The sequence below is a fragment of the Macaca mulatta genome, chromosome 4, assembly GCF_049350105.2.
Source record: "Macaca mulatta isolate MMU2019108-1 chromosome 4, T2T-MMU8v2.0, whole genome shotgun sequence".
NCBI classification, from domain to species: Eukaryota; Metazoa; Chordata; class Mammalia; order Primates; family Cercopithecidae; genus Macaca; species Macaca mulatta.
Window position 1 is genome coordinate 19,130,987 of NC_133409.1, and position 21,112 is coordinate 19,152,098.

The window sequence follows — 21,112 nt, forward strand, 5'->3', positions numbered from 1 at the left end:
CAGGTACATGCCACCACACCTGGCTAATTAAAAAACTTTTTTTTGCCCAGGCTGGTCTTGAACTCCTGGGCTCATGTGATCTGCCTGCCTCAGCCTCCCACAGTGCTGGGATTACAGGTATGGGCCACCATGCTTGGCCAAAACATTTTTTAAAAAATAATTTCCTGTCCTGTATCCACACACTTATGAAATACCCTCTCATGTGGACTCTAAGCTTGGCCATATGACATACTTTGGCCAGTGAGGCGATTGCAAACATGATGGAAGCAGATACTTGAAAAGTACTTGCACACTGGGACTTGCCCTCTCTTAAGCCCTTTCTGACTACCATGTGAAGAGGCCTGGTGCATATACTAAGTGAGAAGATACATGTGACCTAGACACCTTTGTCACCAAGCCAACAGGTAAACTGGGAGGCAGCACCAATCACTAAGCAGCGCAAGCCACCAGACATTTAGATGAGGCCACCTGAGATCATCCAGGCAGCTGCTGACCTGACAGAAACCACAGGTATGTGAAAGAGGCCAGCAGAGGGAAGACAAGCGGGGTCAGAACAGAAGAACTGCCCAGCTGAACAACAGAATTGTGAGCTAAATTAAATTTTAGAGGGATGGTTGGCTGTGTGGCAAAAGTTAATTAATGTGGGAAGGGATAGGTAAACTAGAAACCAAAGTTGAGAATGAGGTTGAATGAATGGAAGTTTGGTTGCAAGGGAATGGTGACAAAGAAGAGACCTTACAGGCAAAACCATAGACAATGTTTTTTGGAGAGATCATTTGCACAAGTACAGCAGGGTACATTGAGTCTGGCCCCTCCTTCCTCCTCCACTTTCATGCCTTGACTCTGTGGATGTTCAGTGTCACAAGAAATGCTCCAATAATCCCTTTCATGGAATGGTATGATGTCATAAGAAGGAGTGTACAAATACCTGTTCTGATTCTTCTATTTAACAGGAAGCTCAAAAAGACAAAATGGCTTGCCCATTTCATCCTGAAAGTTTAGCTTATACGGTGATATGCCACATAATGATATTTTTGGGTCTGCAATGGACCACATATATGACAGGTGGTCCCATAAGATTATAATGGAGCTGAAAAATTCCTGTTGCCTTGTAACTTCGTAGCCATCGCAATGTTGTAGCACAATGCATTACATTTCTGGTGATGCTGATAGAAACAAACCAACTGTGCTGCCGGGTGTATCAAAGTATAGAACATGCAATTATGTACAGTATATAATACTTGACAATGATAATAAATGACTATGTTGCTGGTTTGTGTATTTACTTTTTATCATTATTTTAGAGTGTTCTCCTTCTACTTATTAAAAAAAAATAACTGGAAAACAGCCTCAGGCAGGTCCTTCTGGAGCATTCCAGAAGAAGGCATTGTTATCATAAGCGATGACAGCTGCATGCCTGTTACTGCCCCTGAAGACCTTGCCATGGAACAAGATCTGGAGGTGGAAGACAGCGATGTTGATGATCCTTATTCTGTGTAGGCCTAGGCTAATGTATGTGTTTATGTCTTAGTTTTTAACAAATAAAGCTTAAAAAGTGAAAGAGTGGAACAATTTAGAAGTAGAAGAAAGCTTATAGAATAAGGTTATAAAGAAAGAGAATATTTTTGTACAGCTGTACAAAGTGTTATTTGTGTTTTAAGGTGGGTGTTATTACAAAAGAGTCAAAAAGAAAAAATTAAACATTTTATAAAGTAAAAATTACAGTAAGCTAATGTTAATTTATTACTCAAGAAAGAAAAATATTCTAAGTTTATTGTAGCCTAAGTGTACAGTATTTATATATAAAATCTACAGTAGTGTAGAGCAATGTCCTAGGCCTTCACATTTACTCGCCACTTACTCACTGACACCCAGAGCAATTTCCAGTTCTGCAAGTTCTATTCATGATAAATGCCCTAACTCCACAAGCGTAGCATATAAAAATGTTTTATACCATATTTGCACTGTTCCTTTTCTATGTTTAGATGTGTTTAGATAGACAGATCTTTATCATTGTGTTACAATTGCCTGCAGAATTCAATATAGTAACATGCCGTACAGGCTTATAGATTAGGAGCAATAGGCTAAACCATATAGCCTAGGTGTCTAGCAGGCTATACCATCCAGGTTTGTGTAAGTACACTCTATGTTGTTCACACAATTACAAAATTACCAAATGATGCACTTCTTAGAACATATCCCTGTCATTAAGTGATGCATGATTTTATTTGCTTTATTTGTAATGAAATGAATATGTTTCCTGGCTTTTTTTTTTTTTTTTTTTTTTTGAGAACACTCTTACACCTATCTTGCAGGAGAATATTGTGCTTGTTTTTCTTTTCATTCCCATGTCTCCTGTTACAGTCCCAGGATGGGTGAAGTTTTGGTGAGAAGCCCAGTGGCAAGGAGACAATATGACTCTTCCACGGTCAGTATACCCACAGAAACACTTTTTCCTCAACCTCAGAAAAAAAGTGAGCCAAATATGGAGGATCCCATCAGCTGCAGCAAAGCTACTGGTCATGAAGAGAAGTGAAAGAAGCAAACAGTGAGAGAAGCAAAGAGAAGAGTAAAGCAGAATGGGAAGGAAAATGGTGATTCTTTAGGCACCAATCATTTGATTTTTTTTCTCTTTGAAAGATAACCTTCGGCTTATTAATTTTATCATATCTTTTCCAATATTGAACCCTCAACCTCTAAGAATCAGCTGGGTGTAGACTCAGCGTGATGGGCCTGGCCTGCTACCTAGCAGGGTCCCCTCAGGGCTATGGTGGAAGGAGTCGCTCAGGGCCTAGGAAGCTCTGTTGCAGTTTCCATTCTTACATTCCACCTTCTCTTGTTACCTACTCTCCAGCTATACTGGATTTGCTAGTCTTTTTCACACTTTGTGCTTTTGCTGTAGTGTTTCCCTCATCCTGGAGTATGTTTTTCCTGTTTGTCTCCCTGATGAGATGTTATGATCTTCAAATGTGGCCTCATGGAAGCCTTCTCTGATTCTTCCAGGCTGAGTTATTTATTTATTTCTCCTACAGTTTCTGAACTGTGACTCACTAGTTCTACTTGGTATGGCAACATTGTCATCTGGCCTTGCCAGAGAGTCTCACCTTTAAAGAGTTTATTAAGTTTATTTACAGGACCTAGTGTTAGATTACCTGACCATGAAACAATTACAACTTCTTTTATGATCTATGCCCAAACCTTTATGTGAGCCTTATTGAGGCTTTACCAAGGAAACAGGCAGTTTTAGAGTTGGCCTTAAGGATGTTCTCTGGTGTCATCAAAGAAATGGAAATGCAAAGCAGAGACACATGCATTTAGATACGTGTAAGATAAGCTACCTCTTTGGAATGGTGCTACACATCTGTTGGGAGACACCTTCTTGACAGACTATTTTTGAGAGAGGGTGACACATATCCTTAGAAAGAATAAAACCTTTCACCAACACCTCCCGCAAACCTGGTAGACTGATGTGGTTCATAAATTCATCAATAGATCTAGCCTGATCAAGTACCAATCATGCTACGGCCTACCTGATATGACTGAAAAGGTACTTACTGCTTTTCAACTGAACTACCTTTAAATAACAGACACTTGTTTTTGGAATACCAATCAAGTGTTTCTGTGGGAGTTGCATATTGCTCTCAGTTCAGTTCTGCCTTTCAACGCCTCAATCCGTTTCTAATCATTGTGAAATAGCACTATTATTCTTAAAAGGTGCAATAAAATGTAACTGAAAAGAATTTTTTGAAAGCCCAAATGTAAGGAAACTGTTTATATAAGATGTATAGTAAGGTATCGTTAATTAGAACCTTACCAAATGATCATATTTTGGACAAAATTTCACTCTTACACGAGCTATAAAAGAAAGGTGTGCTATAAAAATTGACAGATGCTAGGGGGCTTGAATAACCTGCTTAAGAGAACAGACTATTTTGAAATACTTGAATAATACCAATTTGGAAAAAAATCCAATATGCCAATTATGAGGCTTTGATTTGGCAAAGCAGGCACAATTGGATATTTTTTATTTATTTTTATTTTTTTTGAGATGGAGTCTTGCTCTGTCACCCAGGCTGGAGTGCAGTGGTGCAATCTTGGTTCACTGCATCACTGCAACCTCTGCCTCTCAAGTTCAAGCGATATTCCTGCCTCAGCTTCCTGAGTAGCTGGGATTACGGGCACGCACCACCACACCCAGTTAATTTCTGTATTTTTAGTAGAGCCAGGATTTCACCATATTGGTCAGGCTGGTCTCGAACTCCTGACCTCGTGATCTGCCCACTCAGCCTCCCAGTTTGATGGTTTGTCTACTTGGCAATAATTGCAATGAATTTGTTTTAAAATATTTTATATTTTCACCTTCTTAGCCCAAATTGCTAAGATTTTGCTGTATTTAGTAATTTTGAGGGGGAGTGTTTTTCTCTTTCTCCTAGACTGTAGACTATTTTTAGTGGAAAATGGCTGCTGAGTGTGTGGAAAGAGTATGCAATATTTCAGTGGGAAGATACTACAATCATTTGAAATTCTCCATTGCTGGAAAATTCTCAAATTAGGCTTATGAAGGCAATTTGATTTAGCAAGCAGCTTATTGGACCAAGCAAAAGCATCTCAGCAGGGATGGAATTTGGACTGCACTTGTCCCTGGTTCTCACCTTCCCTGAGCAGCAGCGCATCTGCAGTGTCCCAGTGATGCCCCCCACAGGCCTTGAAGCTTGTCTTCCAGAAAAGCCTTCATTTCAGGGGCAGAATTCCAGGAAGCATGCCCATGAAACACTCATGAGGAGGAACTGGGCTGCCAATTAATGACTTCTCACTGCTCCATCAACGTAAAGATTACCAAATCTAAGATCAGATGGGATTATAAACCTCAGAGGAATTTACAAGCCTTTGCTTGATCATATATATTAACTCAGAACCAAAATGTCTTGGGCTTCTGTTATCCTATATTGCAATTATTAAGAAAAGTTTAGTGCCTTAATTAATCAAGGTTTTATATGCAGTGGTTTCAGGTGGGTAGGAGATAGACTTGGAGTTTGAGGATGTGTATCTGTGGGTTTATTTTACTGTTCTAAAATCTAAAATCTCTCCGATCCCTAGTCTCTCTCTGTTCTCTTGGGCTATTTGTATAATTGTAACTGGAATTCCTTGGCTTCCAGAAAAGGTGTAATTTCTGCTTTATGGTCCAGCAGAAACCCTGCCATTGCTTAAACAATTTTTCTCTTTGCAGCTAGAACTGTTTCACAAAACTGTATGGTTCCACTGTGCCTCTTGAAAACATGCAAGGTGTTTATGACATAAAAGACGTAACTTATTAAAGAGAGCCCTAGTGGAGCTATTGTAACGAGGTGAAGATTTCTCTAGAGTTCTGTTGTCTGTCTGATAACAACAGGAAACATTTTTCTAAACAAGCAGGTTTAAAATCTCCACGAGTGTTATGCTATTAAATCATAGCATTTTTATTTCTCCCTACCTAGCTCAATCAGCAGTGGCTGTGACTGTTGTTTTACTGAAATAAAACCTGCCACCCAAAAAATTCTCCCAACATAGGCCCTTGCTTTAAATCTCCGTGGGGAGGCTTGAAGATTTAAAACAATTCTCAAACTTACTCAGGAAGTGGAACAACTAGAAATCACAGTGCTTCCCTCCTCCTGCCCCCAAATATGAAGAAATACTGGCTTATTGAGATAAAAGTTGGCATAAGTCAAATAGAATCTTAGAATAAAGTCTGATATACGCTATTGGTAGCAGTAGCAAAGTGTAAGAAAAACTGGTAACAGAAAAGATGATTACTGAGAAATTTCAATTTATTAACTTATTTTTTATTCCTCTATTAATCTGGGAAAAGATGACCATTTTGTAATTTTACTGATGGAATACCTGGTCTGAGTTTTTGAAACATCAGTGTTCCAAGGGAGCGTAATTTGACAGTTACTGGGACAAAATCATATTGGCTGTATAGCGCTCTAGGAATACTTCTATGAAACTAATGATAATACAGTGATTGTGTCCTTGAACACTGTATTCAAAGAGTTTATACTGATGGTTAGCAGAGAGTTGAGGCCCAGAGAAATCTGACAGCAGGATCCTTATATTGACTTCATTCATGGCTTAGGGGAGAAGTGGCTGACATTTAGACCTGAGGCTGTCACTCTAGAGTCATCCCACAGTGAGGGAGGAGCTGGCCTGCCAGCACGTGTTGGTGTCATGCCTGTTTCATGCTGAGAGAACAGCATCACTGCTAATTCAAACAATAGAGATGATTACCAAGGCAGTGACTTGAGAAGCAATATATACCGACACCGGAGGGGAAAGGGCTATTTATTTAGAAAAGTTCACCATCAAATCACTGGACAGGATAAACAACTCATGGGGAAAATCAACACTTATTACAATCAAAGGGGAATCCATTGTAATTTGCTGGTTTCCCTAGGCACTCTCACTGTGATGTTGAACAAAACTCTAAAATATCTCCCACTGGATTAGCAACTGTGACTGTGAGAAAAAAAAAAAAATTCATCTTTTTGTTGTTGTTGTTAATACCCCTTTCCACATTTTACTGAATATATGTAAGCATAATACAGTGTATCTGATGTTAGTGAGGCACCAATTTAGCATTAATTTCTCTGGATGGAAATATGAGCCATATGTTTATGTTAGTAATGGCAACACTAGGCAACTGAATCCTTTCTGAGCAAATTGATATATTTTCATCTAACAGGGAGAGTTCTGAGATCTTGTATTCATTTTGGAAGCATCAGCAGCTTTCAGTACAGAGTTTTCTAATCTTATTTTATTTAATTTCTCTACCGGTCTGACTCTGATTAGAGGTTCAAATAAAATGGTGATTCTTCTATGCCTGGATTCTGTTAAAATATCCCTTGTCTCTTGCCCTGAGCAGCAGCAACTGCAAGTAAATTAATTGTTACAAAGTTGTAGCAGAGCAGCACTAGGATTCTTTGAGGTGGCTATTATACTTGATTTCCAGATGGTTGAGGTTTTTCTTTTTTAATATACTCAACCTCACTTCGTAAATACATTTTCACAAGGGTACAGAAATCCAGCAGGGAAGCACATCTTTCCAAGTGCTCTCATATGCACGTAAACAGCTTCCATTTTGGAAGCCAGCAGGGGGCATGTAAAACAAAATGAGTTAAAAAAAAATTGCACATAGAGTAATTTTAATCCATTCCATTTTTAAATACCACAATAAATTTAATTTTCACAATAAATTAAATAGCCATATTCAGTTTACAAAATAGAATTACTTAGTGTGAAACCAGTATTTACAACAATATACATTATGTACATGACATTTCTCTCTGTTGACATACAACGTGGAAGTAAAAGGACTTGACTTTCCAACGTGTGATTGACATGCTATAAGTGACACCATGGTCCATACGAGAAAACAATAGTGCACAATCACCATAGGAACTTTGGACAATGTCAATTTTATGAGATAAGACATTCTTTTAAATAATAAGAAAATAGCATTTTCTGTTTTCATGGCACCAATTCAGCATCTGAATTAAAGAGCCAGCTTTCCCTTAGGAAAAAAAAAAAAAAGCATCACTGGATCTCTACTTCCTGAAGCTTCGCAGCCATTGGTACATTTTCACACATTTATCTTTTGGCTTAAATCTATGAAAATGGTGGGTGACAGATTCTGAATCCAAGGAAGACTAATTCTTTGAGAATAGCTGAAGTCACTTTCCCCCCATACCACCACCTCTTCTTTTTTGTAAATAGCTTAAAAGATGTGACTATGCAGACAGCATTTTTTTTTTTTTTTGTAAATTTTCAGTAGAAAAAGAACTGATCTTATATTTGGTCACACACTGCGTATGTACAAGTATACATGGAAAAATGACTTGGATAGCTCTGCCTAGGAAAAGTGCATATTTTAATCTACAGGAGACATTGTGTGTCTCCAGGCACAACACATAGTGTTGTATGACATATTATTTTAGGGCCAGTTCAATGTCCTCCCAGTGATCTGGTAAAATTTTTGATTAAAAGGATGAAAGAATTTGCGCAATTTGGTAATGACAGAGGGGTCTACCTCTGGATGAATGCGCCCCTTGCTGCCCGCCAGGCACTTATTAAAGATAATATTAAACCGTAAGCAGTAAAACCCTCTGGTAGCATTGAAGTATAAATTGTATTGACTTATCCTTGGAGGCAGATTTAGGAACTTCTCCACGAGCTGAAGTTCTGGCAGAGGTTCTGTGATGAGGCGATCTCCATCGACGACATGAAATTGCTCAATTGGAAAGTATTTCAACCACCTTTCCAGATGTTTGGTGTAGATGCTGGTTCTTACTGCTTTGTATTTTGTGTTCACTTCACATGTATTAGGGTCTATGGCCAGCTTCTCAAACTTGTAATATGTTTTGTTCTTCCTCTCCTTCCCCTCTAGCACCTGAGTATAATCAGAAATAGCTCTCGTGGTTGGCTCCCTGACAATGATCAACAACTTGATGGATGAGTTCATTTTGTAAATCCTTTCTGGAACCTCCTCCGTGATAAAATATGCTGGGCTCTTTTCAATTGTGATTTGCTGAGGGTAGGAAAAAGGCATCTTTTTCCTATACCACTCGATGCCCTTACCATAATTCTCATCATTATCAAAAAAATGGATTTCTTGAGAGGCTTTGACCACTGCCGGATGTAGGTTCAGCATTTCAAGCAGGGCCCTTGTGCCTCCTTTCCTCACTCCAATGATAATGGCCTTGGGGAGCTGCTGGACCAGGTCATGGAGGCGAACCTGCTCCTTGGAAGCGTTGCCCTTCCGGAACTCGTGTAGCAGGCCACGCTTAAACTGCAGGGCGCGGAGTGGGAATTCAGCCTGACTGCGGGCACCACCCAGTCGACCTTCAATGGGGCAAATGGGTTGTAGCCTGCAAGCAAGACAGAGACACTTTAAGCTCATTGCAGCTAACTTCTCATTTTCCTGGTTCCCCAGTCAGACCAAGACTTTAAATGCATAAATAAAGCCACTGATTCCCAGCCTGCTGCAATCCATAATGAACATATGTTTGGGAAATTTTATTTTAAGCAACCATGTATTAAATGGAGCACACACAATTGATGAGATTTTTTTATTAGTGCTCCTTAAAATTTTTTATTCCCCAAGCACTTAATTGACTACGGCGCGTACCTCTGTTCGCAGTACAGGATAGACAAGTGACACCAGCCATACGAATAGCTTTTTAACAGCTCACCAGTTAAAATCATTAAGAAAAAGTGAAAGGCAGGAGATTATAATCTTCAGCTGGGGGGCGGAAGGGTAGCAGGGAGGCCACGTGTTTCATGTTTCGTGTGGTATTATTTTCTTGCAGCCCGGCAGCACTCACATGGCTGTTGAAACTCTTTGAGATATAATCTGAAAGGAGGTCCCAGTTTCTGCCCTGGGCTGTTTGCATCATCAACCTGCAAAATTCCAATCTTGGAACTTGCTGAGCTTTTCATTCTGAGACTCTCTGCCCTTGCTTGGCCTTGAGGACAGCCAGAAGAATATAATATTTCTTTTGCCTCTCTTTCTCTTTCTATCTAAAGAGGTCAGGATTATATTTCCACTTTGCTGAATATAGGATCAAACCCAATTGCCATCAGCAAGTGCTGTATATCACCAACCACACCTGGGACCAGGCATCAACAAGACCTTGACAGGGCCAGAAACCTCAAGCCCTCATTGCCAAGCCCATTAAAATCAGGAACTCAAGCTCATAAAGGAAGGAATGCAATGGATATAGCCAGAAAGGAGGATTTTCACTTCAATATTATCCTGAATAGTGAACGACCATCTCTGCTTTTCTCAGGGAGAAAGATGTGGTAACAGTCACAATGATAGTAGACGATGGTGACCGTTTAATTTGTCATGGCTAACATATATGGTTAGCAAATTGAGTTTCCATTTAGGTATAGTCTGAATTGAACTGAAATTCATTATACTTTCCCTAGGTTGATCTGTGAGGGCATTTTAGCCTTCTTGGTAAAAGGAATTAATATCAGTCAAAAAGGCTGTTAAACCAATTCTTACACCTGGAAGCTTCCAGTTATTCTAATAATTTGGAATCTGTATCTCCCCCTCTGTGGCAATGAGGCTGTTGCTTGCTCTTCCCAAGAGACCGTATGGCATCTTTCTTGTTTTCTGAGATGAGAAACAACCTCAAGGTCATGCCCAGTGATATGGTTTGGCTCTGTGTCCCCACCCAAATCTCATCCGGAATTGTAATCCCTACATGTCAGAGGAGGGGCTTGATGGGACGTGACTGGATTATGGGGGTGTATTTCCCCCTTGTTTTCATGATAGGGAGTTCTCATGAGATCTGATGGTTTAAAACTGTGTGGCACCTCCCCCTGCAAGCTCTCTCTCTCTCCTGCCACCATGTAAGACGTGCCTTGCTTCTTCTTTGCCTTCTGCCATGATTGTAAGTTTTCTGAGGCTTCCCCAGCCATGCAGAGCTGTGCATCAATTAAACCTTTTTTCTTTATAAATTACCTAGTCTCAGGTATGTCTTTATAGCAGTGTGAAAACGGACTAATACACCCAATCTGTTCTGCAGAATTGAGGAGCATGGTCTTGGTCTGTGTTATTTAAACAACTATCTATCATATTGCTTAAGGAGAAATATCAATATATATTACTTTTCGTGATGTTTCCTTTCATGATTTTTAAAACAATTCATGCTCATTGTGGAAAGTGTGAAAATATAGAGAATCTTTTTTTTTCTTTTTTTTTGAGATGGAGTCTTGGTCTGTTGCCTAGGCTGGAGTGCAATGGCATGATCTTGGCTCACTGCAATCTCCGTCTCCTGGTTCAAGAGATTCTCCTGCTTGGCCTCCTGAGTAGCTGGGATTACAGACATGTGCCACCATGCCCAGCTCATTTTTGTATTTTTAGTAGAGACGAGGTTTCACCATGTTGGCCAGGCTGGTCTTGAACTCCTGACCTCGTGATTTGCCTGCCTCGGCCTCCCAAAGTGCTGGGATTACAGGCGTGAGCCACTGAGCCTGGCCTAGACAGCTTTTAAAAAACAGGATTTAACCCAGTTAATAGTTTAGACAAACATGAATTTTGTTTTTACACTTGTTAATGAGATTAATGTACTAGGGCTTTAAATAGAGGATATAAAATTATCAGTAGATACATAGGCAAAGATGCTTTTAATTGTGACACTGATTGGAATATTACAAGTTCATCTTTCAGTTCTTCTTGGGTTCTGGTTGAGAATTAAGCTCTAATTCCATAAGGCATCCATTGATGGATTTCTGTTCTAAGCACCTAGAATGATGTCAGTACCAGCCTTGCAAGAATTGAGTAAACAGTCACTCAAATTCTCTTTTGCAGGATTTAATTCTCTCATAGTACCCTGGCTGAGAGTGGCTGACATAGATAGTCTCTGCTTTGTTTGAGGTCAAATGGAATTTCCCTACTTGTAGAAAGGGTCATTTTCCTTCTTTCCTTCCTTCCTTTTTCTACCTTCTACCCTGGGAGATCACACGCTGCAGAACAGTCGCCTTTTGGACTCCCTAACTCAAGATAGGATGTGAAAATATGAGAAAATATCCTATTCTTTCCCACTTCTGACAGCATAGATTCTGAATGTGGGTCCCAGACTGAAAAATCATACAGGTTTAGGATTGGAAGGGATGGAAGAAGTAATATCTGCCTCCCTCCCAGAAAGCAGGGTCTTCAGTTAGTGGAGGGTGGGCCTACATAAGCCTGTGTTACCTTCAGACGTAATCTCAAAGTCTCAAGTGAGAGGCTTTTAGAAAGCCCACCAAACCATTCAATTCCGAATAAAAGCTATCCCCTTAGAGACTAGAGACAGAGTTAAGAAAATGAAAAGAATCGTCAACTAAATAATAATGCATTAGTGATCATTAGATCAATTACTAAGTAAAAGGTAAATGATTGGAAGCTAATTAAAGGTCAGTTGGGAAGGGCTGGATATAAAAGTTCCATTACAGAGGTAGGCCAATGGCACCACCTCAAGGCTTCTCATTAATCATCAAGTGCTACTTTAGGAAACTGCTGGAAGTCGGGGAGAAGCTCTGATTACACTTTCAGGTAGGTAACAACTAGTGAGTGGGACAATTACTCAGCAATTTTGAATTGAGAAGCATCAAAGGAGTTCACTTTACCAGTCAAAATGACAGCAACTGAAGGAAAACAAGGACCACTGCTATGTTATTTCTAAATATCTAAGTGATAAGGTCTACAGATTAGCTTAAACTTTGGAAGGAAAAGAAAACTGAAAGGAAGAGATTTTCATTTTTAAGTTTGTATGTGTTTTCACTGATGGTGAGAACTGAACTCACAGAGAACACACTTCAGTCTTTCCAGTGCAAGAATTAATTTTAAAGGGCCGGCCAGGCACAGTGGTTCATGCCTGTAATCCCAGCACTTTGGGAGGCTGAGGCAGGTGGATCTCCTAAGGTCAGGAGTTCAAAATCAGCCTGGCCAACATGGTGAAACTGTCTCTACTAACAATACAAAATTAGCTAGGTGTGGTGGCACATGGCTGTAATCACAGCTACTTGGGAGGCTGAGGCGGGAGAATAGCTTGAACATGGGAGGAGGAGGTTGCAATGAGCCGAGATTACACCATTGCACTCTAGCCTGGGCAACAAGAACGAAACTCCAATTAAAAAAAAAAATTTTTTTTTTGAAGGGCAAAAAAGGAAGCTTCACATTTCAGAAATTAACTTCTCTGTTCTTGCCCGTTAGACTAGACACAGAACACACCAGAAACATTTAATGTGAAGCCAGCTGATGTTGCTGGGACTTCTGCAAGTTCAATACCTCTCAACTGTTTGTCTGTTTAGAGCTAAGACCTAGCACTGTAATTTTCTCTCCATGGATTTCCCATTGCTTTCTGGGCAATTATTCTGAGCAACAGCCTCCTTGTCTGGTGCATTCAGGCCCTGAAAACCAAAGCTAATTAGCATAGTTAAAACTCCCCATGCCTGCAGCCATCTTTCCAGGGCAATGGATTGCAAACTTGATGAGCTCCTTTAGAGACTCATACATAATTTTAATGCTCCTGATAGCACATTAAGTGTCCACTCATAAATTTCAAAAGGAAGATACATAGATACATCATCACTGTTTTGCTACAGGTAGAGGTCAACACCAGATGCGCGCAGACCACACTGAGCTCTAGTAAATGACAGTTTTACTGTACACAGCTTTATCCCTTCCCTGAAAACAAGTGTCAATGCACACGGAATACAAATGGATCCTGACAGAACATCTTGGTTTGAGCAACTTGGATCTCTCTCTTTTAAAGGCTCAATAAATCAAAATCAATACTGCAGAAAAGCATGTTTCCTGGGAATTTTGAGGGAGAAAAACAAGTGGATAGACTTAAAATTATGTCCTAAAGAAGTTTACATCAAGACTTAAAGTCACAGGGGTATAAGCATGTGTTTAAGCACCCACCTATCCAAGCTCCCAACTCTGGCGACTAGATACAGGAGACTCCCAACGGCAAGGCTTCCCAGCACCAGGAGCTTCTGTCTCAGCCACGCCTGCTGTTTGAATAGCATGGCCCTCCATCAACCTTCAGGACTGCTGCAGCCTGCGATAGAAGGACTCATCAGCAGTCATCTCTTAGAGGCTCTGTTTGTTGTCACAGAGCTAAGCAGAGGTGGAAGACAGGTGATAAGCGACACTGCACAAAGAGCAGATCCCACACCAACTCTGATAATTGTCATGATGTAACAGGTATATTTAGCAAAACTTACCTTTCTTTTCCTGGCCCATGTTATAAGATCAAATACTAACTGTAGGGGAAAAGATGCTAACTAGACAGAACCTGTTAGATTATTGTCAAAGTAAATTAAAATGCATGTAACATATAGTGTGTGTGTGTGTATAAAATGATTCAAAGAATATGGATAGAATGAACAACATGGCCAGGCGCGATGGCTCAAGCCTGTAATTCCAGTACTTTGGGAGGCCAAGGCAGGTGGATCACCTGAGGTCAGGAGTTCAAGACCAGCCTGGCTAAGATGGTGAAACCTCGTCTCTACCAAAAATGCAAAAATTAGCTGGGCGCAGTGGTGGGCACCTGTAATCCCAGCTGCTAGGAAGGCTGAGTCAGGAGAATCGCTTGCACCCGGGAGGCGGAGGTTGCAGTGAGCCGAGATCATGCCACTCCACTCTGGCCTGGGTGACAGAGAAGACCTGTCTCAAAAAAGAAAAAAAATAAAAGAGCAACTTGAGGCTTACCAGCAGGGCAATCATAAACTGAAGATTCTGCTTCAGAATAACAAGGTGAATTTGAAATCCCAGTTCATAAGTTATCATTTTGAGCACAGCAATGACATATTTTAATTACATATGTTTTTGTTTTGTTTTAGTTGTGAGTAGAAGGGGGTGAGATCAAAGTGATACTTACTGAAGTTATCAGTGGTAAGTATCAGAATGTCACAAGTTTGAGGACAATGGCCTTGCGGAACCTGATGTTTCCCTCCATGTCCTCTGCCCAGTCCTGGGTTCTGAAACATGTTCAGACTAGATGCTTTTGCTGTGTGACCTCCCCTGGCTGTCAATGAATTTAGACAGGTTTGGTGGTATTGGTCTCACTCTTAGATCATGAAAGAAGCTTACCTGGAAGCTCTGTTCTCATATACCTGAAATAAGGCCAGCTGAGGAGTCTAGGGCTTTACTAGTGCTGTTATTAAATTTTTGGGGAAAATGCAAGCTCCCAATTCAGCCTTTCTTATTAAAAATAAATCCAATCCCCCTTTCAAGATAAGATTGTTTGCCTCTTATTGAAACTCAAAATAGTAACCCAAGAAGGAAGCTATATAGATAGAAATGAGTCATGGTTAGAAATTGTTTTGCTGCAATGATATCTCTGTATTGCTATGTGAAGATTTTCCTTGTGCAAAAGGGATATACTAGGATTGAATGATTGATCTATTCATTCGTTCATCGAGAAATCACTGAATTCCCAAAGCATTTTCAACTATTACACTAGGTTTATAGGAGATTCCAAAAAAGATCCCCAAAGAGTTTTAGTCCTTAGAAAACTGATAATGTGATTAGGGAATCAGGAAACAACCAGAGAACTTTACCCAATTATGATAATGTATGAATAAGTGTTGGGAAAATAAAATTAAGGAAAAGGTCAGAGAATGTGGGCATGGTAAAAATTTTTTTTGTGTGTGGAATGTACTATGTGAATTGCTGAGGAAATGGTAGGAGGGCATCCTAAGAGGGAGAGATGAGACCAGTACTCATCCAACACACAATTGACAAATACTTATGGAATATGTGTTATGTGCTAGATTCTGTACTGGGTACCATGGAGAATAGTGGCCGAATAAATAGACACGTTCTTGTCCTGTGGGAGTTCACAGTCTAGTGGAGAAGACAGGCATTAAGCCTACAAACAGGATTAATGCATACTTACAAATTGTATTCAGTATGACAAAGGAAAGTTACAGGACCTAGTGAGAAAGAATAATAGGAAGAACCTACTTCAGTGCTTCCTGAAGAAGTAACACTTGGGGTGACACCTGGAGGAGGAGAAGCAAAGAGGCACGAGCCAGCAGAGGAACCAACTCACATGAGGGATTGAGGAGGGAAAATGCTTGGCTTGTTTAAGAAGTGAAGGTAGGAAGGTGTGGCTGGACAAAGGTAGAGGGAAAGAGAGAAAAGGCTAAGAGCATAAGAAAAGAGAGAGCAAAGACAGGTAGGCTGGGTGAGCCTGTGGTTTTGATGTAGCAGAGCGTGCCTTATGTGTAGATAAAATGCGGAAGACAAAGAGAGTGAGGTTTCTTGAGGCTCACTGTGTAGCAAGGACATTGTCCAGGTGGTATTTCAGGAAATTCTCAAAAACCCTATAAAGTAGATGGAGTTGTTTCCATTTCATAGGTCAAGTGAAGCTCACAATTTTCTCCAACTTGCCTGTGATCACACAACTGACAGATAATGTGAAGACAAAGACAGTTACCTACGTAATGTGATTCAGAGCTCCCCTGAAAGAACCAATCTCCTGTCTACAGGTTGATGTCTGAAGTACTCAGTTAGACCCACGTGCCTTGGGCTCTGATCCTTGTTGAAATGCAAATACTGCAGCAAGTTGCAGAACAGGGTGGCAGAAGGAAAACTGTGTTCAAGTCCCCCAATTAAATACTCCCCTTAGTAGCTCTACGGTTTTGAGGTTGGATTCTCTGGGGTTTCCTTTTCTTATCTGCAATATGAGGACCACCTCTGGTGTCCCCATTCCATAGTGCTGCAGGAAGAATGAAATGAGGTTTCTACAAGTGATATTACTATATAAAGGTTTATTAGCTTGCCAGACTAATGCAAAGGACTATGTGTCATCTGTTTCTTAGCATGAATGAATTTAGTGTGCATTCACAGATGAGGAGTGTGAGGGAATAAAGCTTGTCTGTGGCTGAGCTGCAAAGGGAAGGGATGGGAAAAACAAAGGAAAAATGTGCCTGCCCCATGACCCTTGCAAGGGTCTCCAGCCTCATACAAGGGGCCAATTCAGAGGAAGGCTAGGGAAGTTGTCGACCTCCTCTGCTATTTAAACATAATGCCCACACCCTCCTGCTTAAAACTATACTGCACAATGCTTCGTCCACTTTCACCAGCTCCTTGGTCCACCTGTCTATTTTTAGCTCCAGTCCACCCATTCTTTAAGGTCTGGGCTATATCACAGTTCCTCTAGGAAGCCTTCTCCAGCTTCCAGTCCAGGATCATCACCCACCTCCACTAACTCTTGTTCTTGCAGTCAGAACCACAGTTAGGCATTTCATTGTGCATGAGTGTTTGTTTAGTGTTAGCTGCTTCTTGGTGTGTATCATCATCATCTCCTAGCAATGGGCTAAACCTACTGACTGACTCAGAAGCACTAGAAAGCTTACGGAAAGGTACTAAGCCCAGAATCTGCTTTGCTGCACAGGCCAGTGATTCTCTATGGTAAGTTTGCAGAGCCTTTAAAACACACACACTTGCTACCACCCTCAGATATTCTGATTCAACAGGTGTGAATTAATTTTGTTTTTATAAAACTAGAACAGGCTGGGTGTGGTGGCTCACGCCTGTAATCCCAACACTTTGGGAGGCCAAGGCGGGTGGATCACCAGCTTGGACAACATGGTGAAACCCCATCTCTACAAAAATACAAAACTTAGCCAGGCATGATGGCGGGTGCCTGTAATTCCAGCTACTCTGGAGGCTGAGGCAGGAGAATCACTTGAACCCGGGAGGTGGAGGTTGTAGTGAGCCGAGATCACACCACTGCACTCCAGCCTGTGTGACAGAGCAAGGCTCCGTCTCAAAAACAAAAACAAAAATAAAAAAAAAACACAAAAAAACTAGAATAAAGTAATAAAGCTTATCGTTTTCTACCATCTTTTGTATCTTCAGCCACCAAGGTCAGTAAAAATGATTTCTCCTTAATTTCTTCTTGCTTTGTGCCGTGCAGGCACTTTGTGCCTCCCTTGCTCCTTAACATTTTGGTATGCTCTCCTCGTTCATTTCCCATGGCCCTGCATAGTACTATTAATCTTCCTAATATAAGTTATTTTGTCCCTCATCTATTTTGGGTTGTTCACTGGATCAAGTTCAATCGCTTCCTCTTGAAAGTCTACGCCCTTCCTTCTGAGGTCCCAGTGTAGACAGTCAGCTTCTCACCCTCTTAAGTCACTCACTGCAGCCTCTGAGCCTGTCAGGTCAGTCCCTGCACCGTTCCCCATATGCCTTTTCTCTAATCTCTGTGCAATCATCAGCTTGCTTGCTGACCTGGGATATCTTTCCTATGTCTCCTCCTTCGAGACTTCCGGATCTTACTGGTGTCTTCCTAGGAAGTGATCTTGATCTCGGTGGATGTGGAGTTTAGGGGAAAAATCCCAATACACATTCCTTTGGTGGGTAGGAATGGGTCATGTCCATTGGATAAATAAGTACAGGACCAAAGGATAATAGTTGGGCTCAGGAATAAAACTTGCAAGGCTTTTGCATGTAGGGGTGGGTGAAATTATAAAATGACCTCATTGTTAAACTGTTCAAGTTTAGCAGACAGGAAAAAGAAGAAAAACATGACAGAATGTGAAGCCTGCTGAAGAAGTAGTGCAAGATTTAGGAGACTATGATGACAAAACTATCAGCATCCAATTGCAATGCACAGGTCATCTGGTATATACTAGGCTATAAACCCAGTTTTCACCATAGAGGTTTTGCTCTGTGGGATTAGATACTACTGCCAGCCTAGCTTCTCTGTGCCTGAGATGCCTTAAATATGCCTGCTGAGGTTTTTTCCCTCTTCAGGAGACATGATTTCTCCAGCATTTTGTTCACAAGACTGGTCTGGCTCCCTACACTGCCCCCTCTGGTTATGGCAGACCCGGTATGCATGGCAAGGTACCTTCCTATCTACTGTGACACTGAGAAGAACTAATATTTTTACTGAAGATCTCAACTAATATGAGTGAGCCACTCATGGTGAAGTGGAAAGACCACTAGATTGGGAGTCAAAAGACCTTGGGTTACATTTTGGTTTGGTTTTGTAATGGAAATTTTCTGAGTTTTGCTTTCCTCATCCATAAAATTATGATAATAATATCTGTCTCACAGGGTTCTTAAGATGTGAGCACGGAGTAGAACAGTAGGATAGAAGTTGTGAACATTTGTGCATTGTACAAAAATGAAGCATAATTAATAGCTTCAGGAGGCAGATTAATTATTGCAAGGCATTTTACAGAGAAAAATAAAATAAATGCAGTTTTCATAAATAGTATACTTGAATTATGAAAAATAGTATTTTAAGTATAAATAACTTTTAATGGAAATTCTTGTTAAGAATTAGAATGCTAATGCTATATTTTTTGGTTCAAAGCAAGATGGTACATGCATATACACACACACAGTCAATATTTCTCTTTCAGCTCTTCTTGAGCTGAAATCTCTTAGAATTTTTGAGAAATGAGGAGGCCAAGCCAGAAGTTTCTATTGAGGCTCTCTAGCAGATAGAAAGTGAAATCTCATTCTGTTTTGTAACCAGTCGCAGACTATGTCCTAAGAGACTATATCATAGCAGCTCTGAATAAAACTTCCCCAGGGAAAACCAAAGATATCTGGTTAAATTAACTCCGAAAATGCCTCTTTGGTTTTCTGTAACATTATAAAGCATTTGAATCTGCCAGGATGGTGTCTTAAAAGCTGGAGATTGTTGCTTTTGGTCTAGGAATATAAGACAAAGAGAAGGCACACCATTCGATCCTTATGGACAATGCTGTTAAATTGGGTAGCATGTTAACTGCTTCTCCAACCCTCAAATCCCATTCCTTCAGCTATGCCAGCTTTAATGGGTATTTTAATAACCTTTCATCAAAGCAGTTATACTGGTAATGGGAAATTTATATAAAGTTTTAAAAAAAAGTTTATTATTTCTTTTTATATAAAAAGTGGTTGAAGACCTACAGTGATATTTAAGCTCCCCCATCTCCAGTTTTTAATCTCTCAATGTCTTCCATTTCGCCTGCCAAGAACAGCACAATTAGTTTCTTCAGACTCCTAAAGCTTTAACAGACATGGTATCTTGGCTGAACAAAGCAGAGTATCTAAATAACAGAGTATGTGGCCAGAAACGACAAATTGTAGAGACATCTGGCTGTTTCTCTAAAGCAGCACTAAGCAAAGAAAGAAATGAGTCCCCAGATGAAACAAAGAAATAAGGAGATTCAAAAATAATAATAATAAAGATGTGTTCAAGTGCTGCTCAAAGGCTTGTAGACATGGTTACCACAAGCCCTTGGTACCAGTAAAAACAGTAAGAGGAACAATAGCAGCCAAGTTCATTAAAAACGACTGAACTTATATAGCAGAATTATTCCAAGGAAATCATAACTCTCTTTTGAGTATTAGCTCATTTATCCTGGGCAACAGCCTTATGAGGTGGACAGGAACTACATTTATTGAACACTAGGCTCTGTGTTACTTTTTTTACATTTATTATCTCATATCATACAACAGACCTCTGTAATATTATCTTTTTTTTTTTTTTATGGAAACTGAGCAGAGACATGAGTAGATTTTTTTACCCAAGGGCTGTGGCTGGTAAATGCAGAAGTAGGATTTAAATTCAGAATTATCTGACCCCAAAGAACATGACCCTATGATTGCAGCACCAGCCACAGAGTTTGGATACTTACATGGGAGAATTTTTTTTTTTTTTTTTTTTTTTTTGACACAGAGTCTCACTCTGTCATCAGGTTGGATTGCAATGGCACAATCTCGGCTCACTGCAACCTCCGCCTCCTGGGTTCAAGCAATTCTCCTGCCTCAGCCTCCCGAGTAGCTGGGACTACAGGCGCTCACCGCTATGCCTGGCTAATTTTTCTTTTTTGTATTTTAGTAGAGACAGGGGTTCACCATGTTGCCCAGGCTGGTCTCAAACTCTTGAGTTCAGGCAATCCACCAGCCGCGGTCTCCCAAAGTGCTAGGATTACAGGTGTGAGCCACCACACCTGTAGACTTTTTAAAAAATAATAATTTTAATAGTTTTGGGGATACAGATGGTTATATGTTATCTTGTTATATGGATAAGTCCTCTAGTGGTGATTTACACTTACATGGGAGATTTTTAAAAAAATAATTTCAATAGTTTCAAGGGTACATGTGGTTATATGTTATCTTGTTATATGGATAAATCTTCTGGTGGAGATTTCTGAGATTTTAGGGCACTTGATATATGAGCAGTGTACACTGTTCCCAATATGTAGTCTTTTATCCCTCATCCCCCTCCCTACCTTACCCCGGCCCAGTCCCCAAAGTCCATTCTATCACTCTTATGCCTTTGTGCCCTCACAGCTTAGCTTCTGGGAGATTCTTAATAAATATTTGTTCATTGACTGAGAGCAAAAAAAAAACACTTAACTCCACCCAAATTACCTGCCACTGAACCTTGAGTTAGAGGATGGGGAGATGAAAAAAAAAAAAAAAAAAAGAGGAAAAATGTTTCCATAAAAGGCCAGGTAAAAGGGACCATTTAGGTTGTTTGAACCTGATGAAAGCAGGGAGAAAATACTAATAAGTAATGACAGTAGCAATTATAATGAAAGGTCATGTTTCCATAATTTA

At 40.3% G+C, this 21,112-nt stretch overlaps 1 protein-coding gene across 1 annotated transcript in view; it reads right to left on the bottom strand.

Moving 5' to 3' along the window:
* Positions 1 to 6,291: 6,291 nt before the first annotated feature.
* The window catches only part of HS3ST5 (heparan sulfate-glucosamine 3-sulfotransferase 5), a 281,111-nt gene continuing 266,290 nt past the window's right edge, over positions 6,292 to 21,112 (bottom strand). Inside the window, 2 exon segments of the mRNA NM_001193687.2 lie at positions 6,292 to 8,900; positions 13,451 to 13,589. Coding sequence (NP_001180616.2) covers positions 7,967 to 8,900; positions 13,451 to 13,557 — 1,041 coding nt within the window. The 5' untranslated portion in view covers positions 13,558 to 13,589 and the 3' untranslated portion in view covers positions 6,292 to 7,966.